This window comes from Podarcis melisellensis, assembly GCF_964234715.1.
Source record: "Podarcis melisellensis genome assembly, chromosome: Z".
Classification (NCBI taxonomy): domain Eukaryota; kingdom Metazoa; phylum Chordata; class Lepidosauria; order Squamata; family Lacertidae; genus Podarcis; species Podarcis melisellensis.
Window position 1 is genome coordinate 40,644,701 of NC_138547.1, and position 16,769 is coordinate 40,661,469.

At 44.7% G+C, this 16,769-nt stretch overlaps 1 protein-coding gene across 3 annotated transcripts in view; it reads left to right on the forward strand.

Annotated features, from left to right (window-relative positions):
• NRK (Nik related kinase) overlaps nucleotides 1-16,769 on the forward strand; it is a 118,857-nt gene that overhangs the window by 82,635 nt on the left and 19,453 nt on the right. For all 3 annotated transcript variants that reach the window (XM_081897553.1, XM_081897552.1, XM_081897554.1), the window contains 5 exons: nucleotides 417-546; nucleotides 2,667-2,825; nucleotides 7,832-7,975; nucleotides 11,223-11,357; nucleotides 16,163-16,263. In XM_081897553.1, the coding sequence (XP_081753679.1) occupies nucleotides 417-546; nucleotides 2,667-2,825; nucleotides 7,832-7,975; nucleotides 11,223-11,357; nucleotides 16,163-16,263 (669 nt within the window). The remainder of the gene's footprint in view (nucleotides 1-416; nucleotides 547-2,666; nucleotides 2,826-7,831; nucleotides 7,976-11,222; nucleotides 11,358-16,162; nucleotides 16,264-16,769) is intronic.

Sequence of the window (16,769 nt, forward strand, 5' to 3'; positions counted from 1 at the left end):
GGCACCGGCGGTGGGAGACCTCATTAGGGAAAGCGCAGCTTCAGTTTAAGAACGGACTTCCAGAACAGATTAAGTTCATAAACCGGGGTACCACTGTAATTAAGTTGTAGTATCACTTTCAAAGCAAGGTTTTAGTTTTGTTTGGGGGTTTTTTAAGGAGGGCGTTGAAGTAAAACCATCCATCCCAGAGACAGCAGCCTGTCCCAACCCTGGGCCTCCAGATCTTGTTGGACTACAACTCCCATCATCCCTGACTGCCAGTTCTGCTGTCTTAAGAATGATGGGAGTTGTAGTCCAACAGCATCTGGGGGTCCAAGGCTGGGAAAGGTCACCATATAGTATACATGTAGCACCATCAATGCAGTCGGTTGTGATTAAGTTCCTTTGTTTCATCTTAATTTTTTTCCCCATTTTAGGCACCGAGCACTAACAACACTCCCTCAAAAAATAGTTCCTCATCTACGACATCATTCACATCGTTCATAGATCCTAGGCTTCTACAAATGTCACCTCCTTCAAGTCCAACTGGACCAAACTGTGGTTCTCGTGAGTACAGTTGCTTTAATTGCAGAACATGCCATATTTGCCCCTTTTGGAGGGGAGGAGGGAAATAGTGTCCTCCCTTAAAGAGGGCATGTGTGGCAGAGAGACCTGGAGACTGACCACCTTTGTTGTGCGTGAATAAGATTGGTCAGCCACAACACCCGATTGGCAGGTCCCTCATTGCTGGGTGTAATCTGGCCAATGGGGTGCAGTCCAAATGGATTGAGGGACCTATTTATGCCCATGCACATGACCCAGAGCTTTCTCTTTCGGCACGTGCATTCGAAACACCCACTCACCTCTCCCTACTTTTAGGGCTTTGCGCTTGACCTTACTATGCCATCGTGTGTCATCTGTCATTGGGACAGGGGAACGGCAGGAATTTCCCCCACTTGGTGATTGGCTGTTGCCATTTGGGTTTCGCCTGCCGCATAGCAAATCGTCACAACTTGTAAGGTTGCAAATAGGCTATGGTTCAAGTGATAGGGATGGGAGAACGCTCTTGCCATCCCTATGTGAAGGGTATTCTATTAAAAGAATCCAGTGACTCGATGGTTTGGTCAACCCCTGAGAGGGGTTGTGCCCGTGCTTGAGTCCAGGGGGACATACAGGTGACGGAGATAGCCTGTTTCCGGCTTTCCACTTATCCAGGTGTTCAGCCTTGGCTGACCTATGCTGGTGCCCTGGGTCAGCGCTACCTGCATGGCAGGGAGCTAGTCCTCAGTGGTAGCATTCGCTTGTAAATGACGCACAATGTTTTTCCATAATCAGGTGACTCTTACTTTCCTTCTCCCCTGGCACTAGTGGAACAAACCGCAATTCCTGAGTAGGGATAAGGGAGAAATTGAGTTTGGTTGCACATCTAAAGATGAACTTACCTAATTTTCACTTTCTGAAACGATGCATGAACCAAAGCACAGACGTCTTTCATAATGTGCCCTTCTCCAAATTTTACAAACCAGGACTCCAGTCAAGCAATGTGTACAAAAATACACATATGAACAACAAAAGTGTGCATATAAATGCATATATTAGTGAAAACAACATACAAAAAGGCACTACATGTGGTGGAAATTGCTTTGAAAAAATATGTACATTAGGCAAAAATGCATACAAAAAGGTGTATTTCAGGACTAAACTGAAATGTTGTCTTTTAAATCACAAACTGATGTGGAAATGTAGAGAACTGGACTTAAGATTAGAAAGATGAGAAGCTGGGAGAAACTGAAATTGACATAGTCACCTATCCAAATCCCTGTCTTAGCCTTATAAGGATCATGGCTTGCTCCACTTGGGTCTTTCAAATTTATGCATCTCCCTGTGCAAGGCCAAAATTTGATGCCCCCTCCACCTCCTGCCTACCGTTCTGCTCAATTCACTGCATCATAGTTGCAACACCCTGGAGAACTCCCTAGGCCCAGTGCCCAGTGCGGCAGAACTGGTCGCACTACTCTAATCCACCTCCGCTCCAAGTCAAACTTCGGTTTTGGCTTCCCATTCATGGTTTATTCAAGTGAACCACGAATGGTAAACCATTATGTGTGGTTTTCTGTGACCTGCAAATTCGCCTGGTAGAAGGCAGACTCCAGTGACCTTCTCCCAGATAATTAGATAATTCTTTGTTCTTTGGGCGGAATACACCGGTCTGTCACATTTACTGGTGCCAATATGGGATGTCATTGCATAGGGAATACCATGCAAATAGTTGCTTCAAAGGAATGATTTTTGTCAAGACTGACAAAACTCCCTGTACCCCACCTGCTCTGATCCTAAACATTATCAGGCTCCTTCCAGTAGTTGCTATTTGTATTTTTAAAATGTGCACATTAAATGCAAATGAATAGCATCACTTGCGGTCTGGCCCTTAGGTCACATCCACACCATAAATTTAAAGCAAATGCTCTCTCACAAAGCTGTGGCTTCCTGGATGCCTTGGGGGAAGCAATGTGCGTTAAATGTATATTGTGGATGTGACATATTAGATGTCATTCAAAAAGAGATTAGAAATCCTGCTTTCATGAGGGGCACACTTAGAGTGTGGGGCACAGTTGCCTCACAAGTCATGTCTTGTGCAAGAAAACATAACAATCATTTTATAAAAACCCTCTGCTTCTCTTCCCCAGCATCCAGTGTGAAACCAGAGCCCACCAGCAGGCAAAACGCAAGGAAAGGCTCCGTTGTCAACGTGAACCCCACCAATATCCGCCCACAGAGTGACAGCCCAGAAATCCGCAAATACAAAAAGAAGTTCAACTCTGAGATCTTGTGTTCCGCGTTGTGGGGTAAGAAGGTTTATCTAAAGCAGGAATAGATGGCTTGCGATTCTGAGGTTCTTAGAGGCTTGTTCAGATCTTTAAAAATATAGGGGGAAGGGCCAAAGCACCCTGGAAGAGCACTTACTTTGCATGATCATAGGTAGGACTCCATGTAGGACTGGGAAAGACTTTCACCTGAAACCCTGGAGAGCTGCTGCCAGTCAGTGTAGCCAATATGCAGCAAGATGGACCAATAGCCTAACTCATTGCAAGGCAGCTTCCTATGTTGCTATTATTACTTGTGAGATTTATATACTGCTCTTCATCAAAGGGCCACAGGACGGTTCACAGAATAAAGTACCGGATAAAAACAAGTAAATAATTAAAACACAACAGCAAAGCCATAACCTCCCCCTTCCCACAGACACATTTAAAATATTCATCAACCCAAGGCCTGGTTAAAAAGGAACATTTTCGCCTGGCACCTAAAATATATATAATGAAGGTGCCTGGCGAACCTCCCTGGGGAGGGCATCCCACAAACAGGGAGCCACCACAGAAAAGGTCCATTCTCATGTTGCCACCTTCTGGACCTCTCATGGAAGAGGCACACAAAGAAGGGTGAACACAGAGTCCAGAACGGTTTATATGGGAGAGAGGCGGTCCTTGAGGTATTGCAGTCCTGTTTCTGTTCCCATTCAGTAAATTGCCCCGTTCCTGCTCAGCCTGATTGTTGGGGTGTCCTGGAATGCAGCTGGAGCACTTATTAGCAAGGAAAGATCAGGTTCAATACAAAGTGCACTAAAGCATCAGAGGAACTGTCCAAAAGAAGAAGATGTTTGAGCAACAGCTAGGTAGCAACTGAGTTTTTGGAACCCAGTGTTACCCATTTCTGGAGCATCAATAGGGACCTGGTCTAGAGCATGTGTCAGTTTTTTGCTTCTTTCTGCCTCTCAAGTCATGCCCAGAGATGGGAGGTCTTGTGATTCCAGTACATTTTCTGTCCTGGGCAGTAACTTGAGCCCATCACTTTCTGAAGTGGAGAACACTCTGCAACAGAAATCCTGGAAAGTGTGTTGGAAGGTTTGCAGGATCGCAGCCTTGTGGTGTCCACCAGTGCATCTCAGCTACCATTGGTCTTAAAATGTACTATGATCCTCAGTGCAATTCTCTGCCTCTGAGCTGGCCTTGACATGAAGCCCAGTTTCCTACATCTGAGTGTGATATACCGAAATGCTGGATGGACTGCACCGCCTGTCACTTAAAGATCCATCCTCATTATTGATGCCTTAGCTCCCCATCAGCTTTAATTTTCCATCTTCCTGACACCAAGCAGCACGACGACAAGCTCCATGGAGCTGATACAATATTTTACCCACACCTCCTGCCTTGATTCGAGCCTTCAATGAGAAACAAAATAAATGAATGAAATGCCGGAAGAAATTATCCCAGGAAATGTAGATTTACAGTTTACAGCTCTCTGGGTTTCATGTGATGTATGTTCGGAGGAGGCCAAGATTTTAAATTAAGAACAGAGCTCCATAGCAAAGCTGGTAATGATATGTGTGCTGAGGTGAAGAGCGCTATGTTCTTACCAGCCCATTGCTAGCATTCCGCTGCTTTTTCTCTTTTTTTGTGCTGCGTAATACCTTATGCCATCTCATTATTTCCGCAAGGAACACTTCGATAAGAAAGCTTATCAAACATGGCAACCAAATGGAAGCCTCGCCCGTTGGGTGTCAGCTCAAATCCGCAGTCCCCTCAGCACTTCTTCTGGCTTGAAAACAATTTAACTGTAGACAGATACTTGAGGGTCTCACCCAGAGAAATTTTGCAAGTCTTGTTTAACTTCTTAGGATGTTTCTCTAGAGTGGGTACCCCACTCCAAGTGACATTTCATGACAAATCTATGGGAACTCAAAAGTTGTTACCTTGCAATGGGCCCTTCTCTCCCCACAAAAGCTAACTGGCAGAGCAATCCTAACCATGCCTACTCAGAAGTAAGTCCTATTGAAGTCAGTGGTACTTAATCCTAGGTACATGGGTTGGGATGACAGACATAAGCCTTAAATGCCACATATTGGCTGTTCCCCCAGGGTCTTGACTTAGGCCATCACTCTGTGGATTATCACTGCGCGATGACCCAAAAATTGGAATTTTATGTCGTTGTCTCTGCTCTGTGGAATGTCATTCATGGAGCATCGTCCATCAGTTGCTTCAGACATCTTGTGAAGGCATCTCTTTCTTCCTAGACTATTCCTGACCCATGAAGTTGAACCCTACTTTTTCTGAAATCATCTTTTTACTTTTTAAAATCTGTTTTCATAGTGTCGTTTTGCAGCTTTTATGGCACTTTGATTGTTTCATATCATTTTTACATGCCATTTGGAGATGTTTAGATATTAAGTTGTTTGTTTGTTTGTTTGTTTAACAAAATTTACACACTGCTTGATTGTAAAAAAAAAAACCAAAAAGAACACCCTCAAAGATAAAACTATAAAATCAGGAAACATGGCGATGCATTAAAACATGCAAGAAGTTAAAATACTAAAACAGATTAAAATTCACACCAGCGTTTCTAAGAATTGGGGTAGGCTTATCTAAACATGAATATATACTTTTAACAGGTGCCAAAAAGAGTACAGTGAAGGCACCAGCTTGATCTCAATAGGCAGGGAGTTCCAAAGTGCAAGTGATGCCACATTAATTGAGTTCTTAGAAATGCAGAAACGGTATTATTTGGCACCTGCAATGCCAATTCCACTGATCTGTCATTTGGGTGCATGTGGAATAAGGCAGTCTCGTAGGTAAACTGGTCACTATTAAATGCTTTTAGTAAAGGTAAAGGGACCCATGGCCATTAGGTCCAGTCGTGGCCGACTCTGGGGTTGCGACGCTCATCTCGCTTTATTGGCTGAGTGAGCCGGCGTACAGCTTCCAGGTCATGTGGCCAGCATGACTAAGCCGCTTCTGGCGAACCAGAGCAGGAAACACCGTTTACCTTCCCACCGGAGTGGTACCTATTTATCTACTTGCACTTTGATGTGCTTTTGAACTGCTAGGCTGCCAGGAGCAGGGACTGAGCAACGGGAGCTCACCCCGTCGCGGGGATTCGAACCATTGACCTTCTGATTGGCAAGTCCTAGGCTCTGTGGTTTAACCCACAGTGCCACCCTTTTAGAGAAATGCAAATAATCTCCCCCACACACAAAAAACCCCAACCCAAATTAAATAAATATAAACAAAAAACAAACATAGACCCCTGCAGGACCAGAGCAGCAAACAATCTATTCCAGGACCCTGATTGTAGTCGTGGCCAACCAGATGTCCACAAAGCAGGACCTGAGGGCAGATTGCTCCACCCCACATCTGCCCCACAGCAGGGGTTATTCCCTGGCATGCTACCTCTGAATGAAACTTTCACTGAATATACTAATATAGCCAAAACCAGAATGCCCATGCCCAACAGTGGGGCACCAGCAGGCTCAGGGGAACCCCAAGGTTCTAAATACTTTAGGAGGGGGATCAAGGCTTGAACCTCTGTAGAGTTCTCAGAGAATCAGTAGGGTAGCATTGCTGTTTGCGGCAGCACATACTGAGTTGGCAAGTCACCGGAAAACAGGATTTATGGCCAAAGGGTAGCTAGATAATATCCAAGTCTTGGCCTTCTTTGAAAGGCTGACATACCACAGTAGTGTGATTAGAGGGATGGCAGAAAAATAGCAAACAGTTAATTGGAGGGGTGGCAGAAAAATCACTAATCTGATGTGATTTGGATGCCTTTTCTGGCATATGTCAATAAGAATCAGAATTTACTAGAACTTCCAACAACTCGAGTCGTCAATGTGGACGGGTTATATTTTAAAAGTGCCCTCTTCCTGGTGGACAAATGAGAGATTTACTAAGGGGAGAAAATGACTCAAATGGACAAAGAGTAGTTTGACTCACAATATGTGCATTGTGAGACCCATATGATAAGATGTCTCTGCTAGCTTAGTTCAGTTTTTGTTAACACTGCTTTTCTTGTTGTTATTGAAACCCAGTCAAAATCATTTGGGGGCGGAGTGGAACAGCCCCCAAACAGTCTAATGAGGACTGAGCATATTCAGTGACCATGGAATGCTCTCTATTGAGATGGCAAGAAGGGGGGGGGGGGAGAGAGAATGGAGCATTCTAGGAAAGGTCACAGCTGGTCAGCTGGCTGGCTGGCTGGCACCCTGAACGGGAACAGGCCACACACTGCAACATTAAGGCCGTGCATGCACTCCCATTGAATCTGCATCCAGTGCACTCTCACTGCTGGTTTGGGAAGCGGCATGCACACAACATTAGCTGCATCCATATCTGTCCTGCCATTTCAAGTTACAAGAAGGGAGATTTTGACTAGACACCAGGAAGTAAGAGCTGTTCAGCAGTGGAACGGACTCCCTTGGGAGGTTGTGGACACTCCTTCCTTGGAGGGTTTCAAGCAGAGGCTGGATGGCCATCTGTCTTGGATGCTTTAGTTGAGATCTTAGTTGAGATTTAGTTGTTTAGGGAAACTTTTAATGTTTGATGCATTACTGTATTTTAATATTTTGTTGGAAGTTGCCCAGAGCAGCTGGGGAAGCCCAGCCAGATGGGCAGGGTATAAATAATAACAACTTATTATTATTATTATTATTATTATTATTATTATTATTATTATCCCTGCATTGCAGGGGGTTGGACTAGATGACCCTCAGTGACCCCTTCCAACGATTCTCTGATTAGTATTAAATGCTGTGTTTTGATGCACTTCCCCAACAAAACCAGCTTCCACAGGAACTGAGAAAACCAACAGCCTAGCAGTGCTTAAAGGCAGTAATGTGTTCCCAGGCTACGTTGCAGGTCCCACCTGTCTTGAGTAAGAGCTGTTGAATACCAATATAGTAACCAAAGTGCTGTTCCATCCATTCACTCTCCAGCGAGGAAGTGGTCCAAATTGCCTTTAGATGGTTTTATATTGTCAGGATTACTTGCGCTGATTTTGGTGTTCTTCCATATTTTAACAGGGGTGAATTTGCTTGTGGGGACTGAGAATGGATTGTGGCTTCTAGACAGAAGCGGGCAAGGAAGAGTTTACTCATTGATAACCAGGAGGCGGTTCCAACAGATGGATGTGCTCGAAGGACTCAACGTGCTAATTACCATCTCAGGTTTGTTTGGTGCCTAGAACCATCTGACCTACAGTAGGACCAGAAGCAATTACAAAGAAGATTAGACTGCAAATTGAGTTGTAAAAACTCGTCGGCTCCTCCTGATGCTTACAATCCTTGTATCTAGGGCAGATGTGATTCAGGGTGTTTCATTGCCTGCTTAGTATGCAAAGTGGTTTGCAAGATTTATAGAGTACACCAGATACTTAAAACTAGTTTAAAGCTGGCTTCTGAGTCTAACAGCATCAATCTCTCTGTGTTTGTTTCTCTAATGTGGCTTCCATCCCTGCCCTGGAAGCTGATGGCAGCAACCATTAAATTATTCCTCCCAGAGCACAGGCTAGGCATGTATATGTCTGATATCAGTGTACTGAAATTATGGGTCACAGCCACCTTACCCTGGCCATCCCTGGTATCATCTGGGGGAGTCCTGTTACCACAACTCTCACCAACAAGAAGAGATGCCTTCAGTCTTATGAGTCTTACTCTTGTGGAACTCCTTGCCACTAGAAGTCAGACAGACACAATCGCTGCTGAATTTTGGACGCCTGGTTAAAACTGTTTTATTTCAGGAGGGCTTTGCATCATGAGTACTTCTCCAGTGCTTTAGAATCTTTTTGTTTGTTTGCATTTCTGAGGTTATACATTTCTGAAGCTTTAAATTTCTGAAAGTTAATTTATGTTTTAAAATTTGCATCTTGTACCTGTACACGCTGCTTTGACACCTGGGCACTGGGAAGCACGATATACATTTTTAACATTAATAGTAATGATCATGATGGTGGTAGGTGTGGCCTAGGGTGGATGTGCACTCATGGTTTTAGAATTTCAAATATGGTTCTGATAACCATATTGCCATAGGAAGTTCTTTTCAAACATTAGTGGTGTGCTGTTTAAATGTGGCACCAGAGGGCGCTGCAGACCTATCTCTATCCCAAAAAATACCTGGTAAACTTTGTGGGAAACGAAGCGAAGGAAGAAACCAAATGACGTTTTAGAATTATATTTTTAATATTGTTCTAATAACGTTTAAAAGGTGGGTTTGGTTCTAGCCCTAGACTCTCCACTAAAGTTTGCAAATTATATACAGTACTAACTTTTATGGGAACAAACAGTTAGAGTGTTCAGACTTCCACATTACAAACTGCTCTATGTCAAAAGCATGGAAAGACAGGTATTATTAACCCCATCCAGGTGGTTTTTCATGATAAGACCCATAATTCTCCCGTGCAAAGTTATCTCCTATAGCTACAGGAGTGGCCATATTTTTTGTTGTTCTGAACAATGCTGATGCACAAAGATTATGGCTTACGACCAAAAAAATGGGGGGGGGGGGACAACTCACTAAAACAGAATGCCCTCAACCTTTAAGACATGTTTTGAACCAACAAAATCAAAACAGAGTAAATAAGACTTGTTGAAAGATGAAGTAATGGGGCTTTCCACACACACACACACACACGAGGGCCCATACTCAATGCTTGCCAACTGAGGGCTACAAAGCACACTCTCATGTATGCATGCATGCATACACAACCCCACATATGCAGCAGACGCACTCAGCACACAGGCAGACCACACAGCAACCATTTACATCACCTTGGAAATAAATAAATACATAGCAACACGCCCACTCTCTGCCCTGCCCACACATGATATAGGCCAATATACTATAAAAGGTAAAGGGACCCCTGACCATTAGGTCCAGTCGTGACTGACTCTGGGGTTGCGGCACTCATCTCGCTTTATTAGCCGAGGGAGCCGGCGTACCGCTTCCAGGTCATGTGGCCAGCATGACTAAGCCACTTCTGGCGAACCAGAGCAGTGCACGGAAATGCCGTTTACTTTCCCGCTGGAGTGGTACCTATTTATCTACTTGCACTTGATGTGCTTTCGAACTGCTAGGTTGGCAGATACAGGGACTGACCAACAGGAGCTCACCCCATTGCAGGGATTCAAACCGCTGACCTTCTGATCGGCAAGCCCTAGGCTCTGTGGTTTAACCCACAGCACCCCCCACACACATGCACACAGACACATAGATGTCTGGTGACACATAATGTGTGGTGACACATTACAGTTTAAAGCACTCCACCCTGCCCAGTGCTGAGATGGGGCAATTTTAATCTCCACCACAGCACTGGGCTAAACATGAATACAAATCTAGGCTGAAGGTTCACCACCCCTCGCCTTACAGGGTGTGGAGTGAAGGAGCTACTACAAAGTAAACAAAGGAGATCTAACAAATAGATCTGGGGTGCAAAACAGATTGTTTGGAACGTCACCCTGAGCTGCAGTTGTGCTAGTGATACTAAGGAGTGGTGCCTTTCAGGAGGCTCGGCTCACACAACGAAAGCTTAACTGAACTAGGAACACGTCTGAGGGCACAGATACACAAGTACTGTATTCGTTTATTTTTTTACATACGTTCTCTCACCACAAGGTGGTGCTATTGCTTTTCTGTCTGACTGCGATGATCTGAGAATATAGATCTGTCACTGAGCGTGAGCTTTGCACACAGAAAAACCCTGGCTTCGCTGCCAGACATCTCTGCTAAAAATGATATTAGTCAAGTAGATATCAGAAAGACCTCTGCCCGAGTCTTTGCGGAAACAGCTGCAAGACAGAGGTTTGGTATGCACACCACAGATTTAAAGCACTCGGCTTCCGCTCCCCCTGCCCCCAAAAAACCCTGGGGACCGTACTTCGTTAATGGTGTGGGAATTGCAACTCTGTGTGGGGCAAACCACAGTTCCCAGGATTTTGGGGGGAAGGAAGCTACATGTTTTAAATGTGTCCTAATGGAATGGTGCTTACACCGCCAGAATAGGCAATACAGTGGTACCTTGGGTTACATATGCTTCAGGTTACATACGCTTCAGGTTACAGACTCCGCTAACCCAGAAATAGTACCTAGGGTTAAGAACTTTGCTTCAGGATGAGAACAAAAATTGTGCTCTGGCGGCACGGCAGCAGCGGGAGGCCCCGTTAGCTAAAGTGGTGCTTCAGATTAAGCACAGTTTCAGGTTAAGAATGGACCTCCAGAATGAATTAAGTTCTTAACCCGAGGTACCACTGTACTGGCTCGATATTAGGCATCTTTCCTCTTAGTTTAAGATATTACCAACCTCAAAACTACTTTCAGCCAAGTTGGTGGTGTGATGCAGCCTAGCACTCCACAGTCATGTAGAGAAGTTAAGTTTTTAACCAAAATTCCTTTTCTATTTCTGCTCCATTAAATTGGCAGGCAAAAAGAACAAGCTACGTGTCTACTATCTATCCTGGCTGAGGAATAAGATCTTGCGGAATGATCCAGATGTGGAAAAGCGACAAGGCTGGGTGTCTGTGGGTGACCTGGAAGGCTGCATACACTACAAAGTTGGTGAGTTTTCCCTTTGTGGGCTGCTAATAGCCAATTTTAGCACAAGATTTCTGTTGTTGTTGTTGTTGTTAACTCTGATGCATTCTGTTTCACTTCAAGATCTTTAAAATAATGTTTTAGTTCCTGTTAATTCAGGAAGAGAAAAAGCTAAGGAGTAAACCCTGTGAAAATCTGGAGTGGTTGGGTGGTGTCTTGTACACCTCCTTCCAGCAAAATGGGCCTGCAGGGTGGAGATTCCTCACCCCCTTCTTTGAGGGCTTATTTGAACACACCAGATTCAGAGGTTGACACCACTGAGATAATATAGCTATTGTCTACATGAGCAAGATTTCTAAGGCCTTTTATTCAGATCCACATGCTGAAATAGGTTATTTGCGTGTGGAACAACATACACTACAGACACTGTCAACTAGGAGCAATATCCCATCAAGATTTTGCATTATCACTTCTTACCAGTTTTGATCCTAAATAGTTACATACAGAGGAAATGTTCTTTCATATGAGGTGGACTTGTAAAAGGGTAAAATTGATCCATAAGGAATTTGGGGGGGGGGAATGTTTAAAAGTACGGCGGTTTTTATTTATATATTTTTATTTTATTTTATTTTTGTTTGGGGTGGGATAAATGTTGAGTTGGGGCGGGGTTGAGTTTTATTTTAGTATAATTGTTTTTGGCTTTGTTTTTACTTTTACTATTTTGTTAGGCTACTGTATAGTTTGAATTTTGCTTTTTAAGGGGAAAGGGTCAGGGCTACCTGGGAGTGAGCCTCAGCCAACAGAATGGCTTGGGCAGGTTCCACAAGGGCAGAAGCACCGGGTACCCCATCTCAGTGATCACGGGCAGGAGGAGGAGCTACGCTAAGACCAGACCATGTCATTACCGAGAAGGCAGGTTTAGTCGTTGTCTAAGGACTATCCCTGCCTCCGGGTCTGGTCCTGACCAGAAGGATACTGGAATCATTGCTGTGCAATGCCAGGACAATGATCCATAAGACCACTGCCATCCACGACCTGATTGTGGATGGAGGACTTGACCTGGCACGTGTGACAGAGACTTGGTTGGATGAAGCAGATGGGCCTGTCCTTGCCGCTGCTTGTCCACCAGGTTTCTCTTACGCACAGCAACCCAGGTCATTTGGGGGGGGGGGGTTGCAGTGATTTTTTGGAATTCATTAGTTTGCACCAGGCATCCTATTGGGAAGACCCAGTTCTCTGAGTGCATGTTCTGGAAGTTGGGCAATAGGAGCAGTACAGGATTCCTTTTGGTGTACCAACCTCCCTGCTGCACCAAGGATTCCCTGCCCGAGCTGCTTCAGGTCGTGGAGGATGTGCTCCTGGAGACACTTAGCTTGGTTGTCCTGGGGAATTTTAACATCCATGACGACACGACCTTACAAGGGGCCGCTCGGGACTTCATGGAAAGCATGGCCTCCATGGGGCTGTCTCTGAATAAGTTTGGCCCAACTCATAGCCACGGACATGCCTTGGACCTGGTGTTCACCTCTATGGATGTTGGTGATCTGATACTAACTAAAAGCGAAACAAAAGAAATGCCATGGTCAGATCACTTCTTGGTGCAACTGGACTTCTCCACGACCCTTCCCCTCTGCAGGGAGGTGGGACCCATTCGGATGGTCCTCCCCCACCACTTAATGGATCCAAATGGTTTCCAGAGAGTGGTAGGGGATGTTGATGGCCTTTCAGCTGATTCCCTGGTGACCCGTTGAAATACGGAGTTAACAAGGGCTATTGGCTCCAAAGCGCCCTCTCCGATTGTATGGAGCCCAGACAGCCCTGTAGTTTTCCATGGATCTGAGGGCAATGAAACAATCACTGAGATGGCTAGAACGCCAGTGGCGGATAACTCCTTCTGAAGCTGACAGGACATGGGGTAGAGCTCAACGTCGAGCCTACCAAGTGGCGATGGCAATGGCGAAGAGGACCTTCTTCGCTGCCTCTATTGCATCTGCAGAAAACAGCAGCAGGAGACTCTTTCAGGTGGTTCGCAATCTATCAGAACCACCTTCGTCATCGGGGCCAGGTAGGGACCCCAAGATCTCCTGCAATGCTTTTGCAAAGTTTTTTGCAGATAAAATCGCTCAGATTCGGTAGGAGGTAGACTTCACCATGGGAGCAGGGCCAGGGCGGGAGAGTGCTAGAGTCCTGTCAAGTCATGTTATATGGGATCAATTTCAGTCTGTTACCTCCGAGGATGTGGACAGGCTGCTTGGACAAGTGAAACCAACCATCTTTCTTCTTGATCCTTGTCCATCCTAGTTGATAAAAGCAAGCCAGGAAGGACTGGGCAATGGGCTCTGTGGGGTGGTGAATGCTTCCCTCTGTGATGGAGCCTTCCCAGGCCCACTGAAAGAGGAGGTAATTAAACCACTTCTAAAAAATAAATTTAGACCCGGCCACAATGGCCAACTATTGCCCAGTCTCAAATCTTCCATTCTTGGGCAAGGTGATTGAGCGAGTGGTTGCTGAACAACTCCAAGCACGCCTGGAGGATGCGGACCATTTGGATCCCTTCCAATCGGGATTCAGGCCTCACAATGGGACTGAAACTGCCTTGGTTGCACTGGTTGATGATCTCCAGCAGGCTAGGGACAAAGGTGAGAGCTGTTTCCTAGTTCTGCTGGATCTCTCAGCGGCTTTTGATACCATCGACCATAACATCCTTCCAGACCATCTTGAGGGGCTGGGAGCTGGGGGCACTGTTATACAGTGGTTACGCTCCTTTCTCCTGGGCCATGTCCAGAAAGTGTGGGGGGGTGAGTGTTCAGACTCCTGGGCTCTCACTTGTGGGGTGCCTCAGGGTTCCGTCCTCTCCCCCATGCTTTTTAATATCTATATGAAGCCGCTTTGAGAGATCATCAGGGGGTTTGGGTTGGGTGTTCATCAACATGCGGATGATACCCAGTTCTTCCTCTCTTTTAAATCAGAACCAGTGAAGGCGGTGAAGGTCCTGTGTGAGTGTCTGGAGGTGGTTGGAGGATGGATGGCAGCTAACGGATTGAGGTTGAATCCTGACAAGACAGAAGTACTGTTCTTGGGGGACAGGCTGGTGTGGAGGACTCCCTGATCCTGAATGGGGTAACTGTGCCCCTGAAGGACCATGTGCACAGCCTGGGAGTCATTTTGGATTCACAGCTGTCCATGGAGGTACAGGTCAATTCTGTGTCCAGGGCAGCTGTTCACCAGCTCCATCTGGTATGCAGGCTGAGACCCTATCTGCCTGCAGACTGTCTCGCCAGAGTGATACATGCTCTGGTTATCTCCCGCTTGGACTACTGCAATGCGCTGTACGCGGGGCTACCTTTGAAGGTGACTCGAAAACTGCAATTAATCCAGAATGCAGCAGCTAGACTGGTGACTGGGAGCAGCCGCCGAGACCATATAACACCGATCTTGAAAGACCTACATTGGCTCCCAGTACGTTTCCGAGCACAATTCAAAGTGTTGGTGTTGACCTTCAAAGTCCTAAACGGCCTCGGTCCAGTATACCTGAAGGAGCGTCTCCACCCCCATCATCCAGCCCAGACACTGAGATCCAGCACCAAGGGCCTTCTGCCAGTTCCCTCACTGCGAGAAGTGAGGTTACAGGGAACCAGGCAGAGGGCCTTTTCGGTAGTGGTGCCTACCCTGTGGAACGCCCTTCCTACAGATGTCAAGGCAATAAACAACTATTTTAGTTTTAAAAGACAACTGAAGGCGGCCCTGCTTAGTAAAGTTTTTAATGTATGACACTGTATGGTTTTTAATATTCAGTTGGAAGCCACCAGATAGGTAGGGTATAAATTATTATTATTATTATTATTATTATTATTATTATTACTACTACTACTACTACTACTACTACTATTACTTTCCCCAAAAAATCCAGAGTCCTTTCTGTTTGGATAATTGAGACTGAAATTCCCAGGTGTCTAAAAAGGTTGTTTATGTATGCTGCTACTGCAGCCTGTGTTTTGTTAGCCCAAAAATGGAAAACGAGCGAGGTTCCAACTAAAGAAGAATGGCAACTTAAGTTGACAGAATATGCACAACTCACAGATTTAACATATAGAATAAGAGAACAAGCAGAACATACGTTTAAAGAAGATTGGAAAAAGTTTATGGGAAATAATTGTGCACAGCTGAAAACGCTGGCAGCATTAAGATAAATTAAACAGTGTAAACAAGTTTTGATGGATGCAAAAATGGAATACTGAATGGTTTTGTTTTTGTAAAATATACAGATATTTATGATATGTAAATATCATAAATACCCATGGAAAGAGAAGAAGGGAAGTCATTGATATCTTATGAATGTAAATTGAGTTGTTTTAAATTGTACAACAGAAAACTTAATAAAATTATATACTAAATGGTTACATAACAATTCTGGTAGAGGGTTTATGACTGTCGTCTCATGTCTAATGTGAACCTGAAGACTGTGATTGGTCTTGGGATTGAAATATCAGGATAGATAACTATGTAAACATTCAAGCCATGTAAGATTATTGTAAGCCAAATTCATTATGTTCAGTCTGATATACGGACTTCTTATACAGGTCTACTTGCTTAAATGTCTGGGCTCTGGGTTTGTTGTCACCACCCCTCCCCCTCCCCCTTAGAACACCTTGTCTTGATTAGTTATTATTTAGCTTGTATCATTTATTATTAGTGGTTGCTGCTGTTGTTGGGAAACTGAGTTTTTAAAAACTTGTTCTTCGCACTTTCGCTGTGCAAAGAATGATTTAGAGAACCTTTCCCAAATTCTGTGCCTAGCTCATTAAAAAAGGAGAACTATTACTTTTCAGTGAAATACGAGAGGATCAAATTTCTTGTGATCGCTGTGAAAAACTCAGTTGAAGTCTACGCCTGGGCTCCTAAACCGTATCACAAATTTATGGCATTCAAGGTAAGTAAATATGAAGAGATTCATGCTTGCTTTCCATAGTATTCTCTACACATATGCACCCAAAACACACACATGAGCAGAGTTCTAATCATGTCCCTGTTTCATCCTGTAATGATAAAAGATCATTGTCTGACAATTACTGGACTCCCAGTGGCAAATAACCTATGGGGTGGCGCCCAAATATTTATGTTTGCTTATATTAGTTTTAGTAACCTAATTGAACTAAAGTTGCATAAATTTGCATATGAAAGGGAACATGAAGGCAATGTAATGGAAGGCAGGGGAAGGCGTGCCCATTCCAGGCTTTTGTTTCCTTCCTTATATAGTGTAACTGCTAAACCCAGGTAAGCCAAACATGGCAGAAACTAGGTTATCACCTAATCTCAGGCATGTTTTATGCTGCCTTTAACGCTGACAGGAGTGCTTTCTTTGGGATTCAAGCCAAATACTTAGAATCATAGAACTGTAGAGTTGGAAGACCCTACTCTGCCTGAAATCCTGGGACT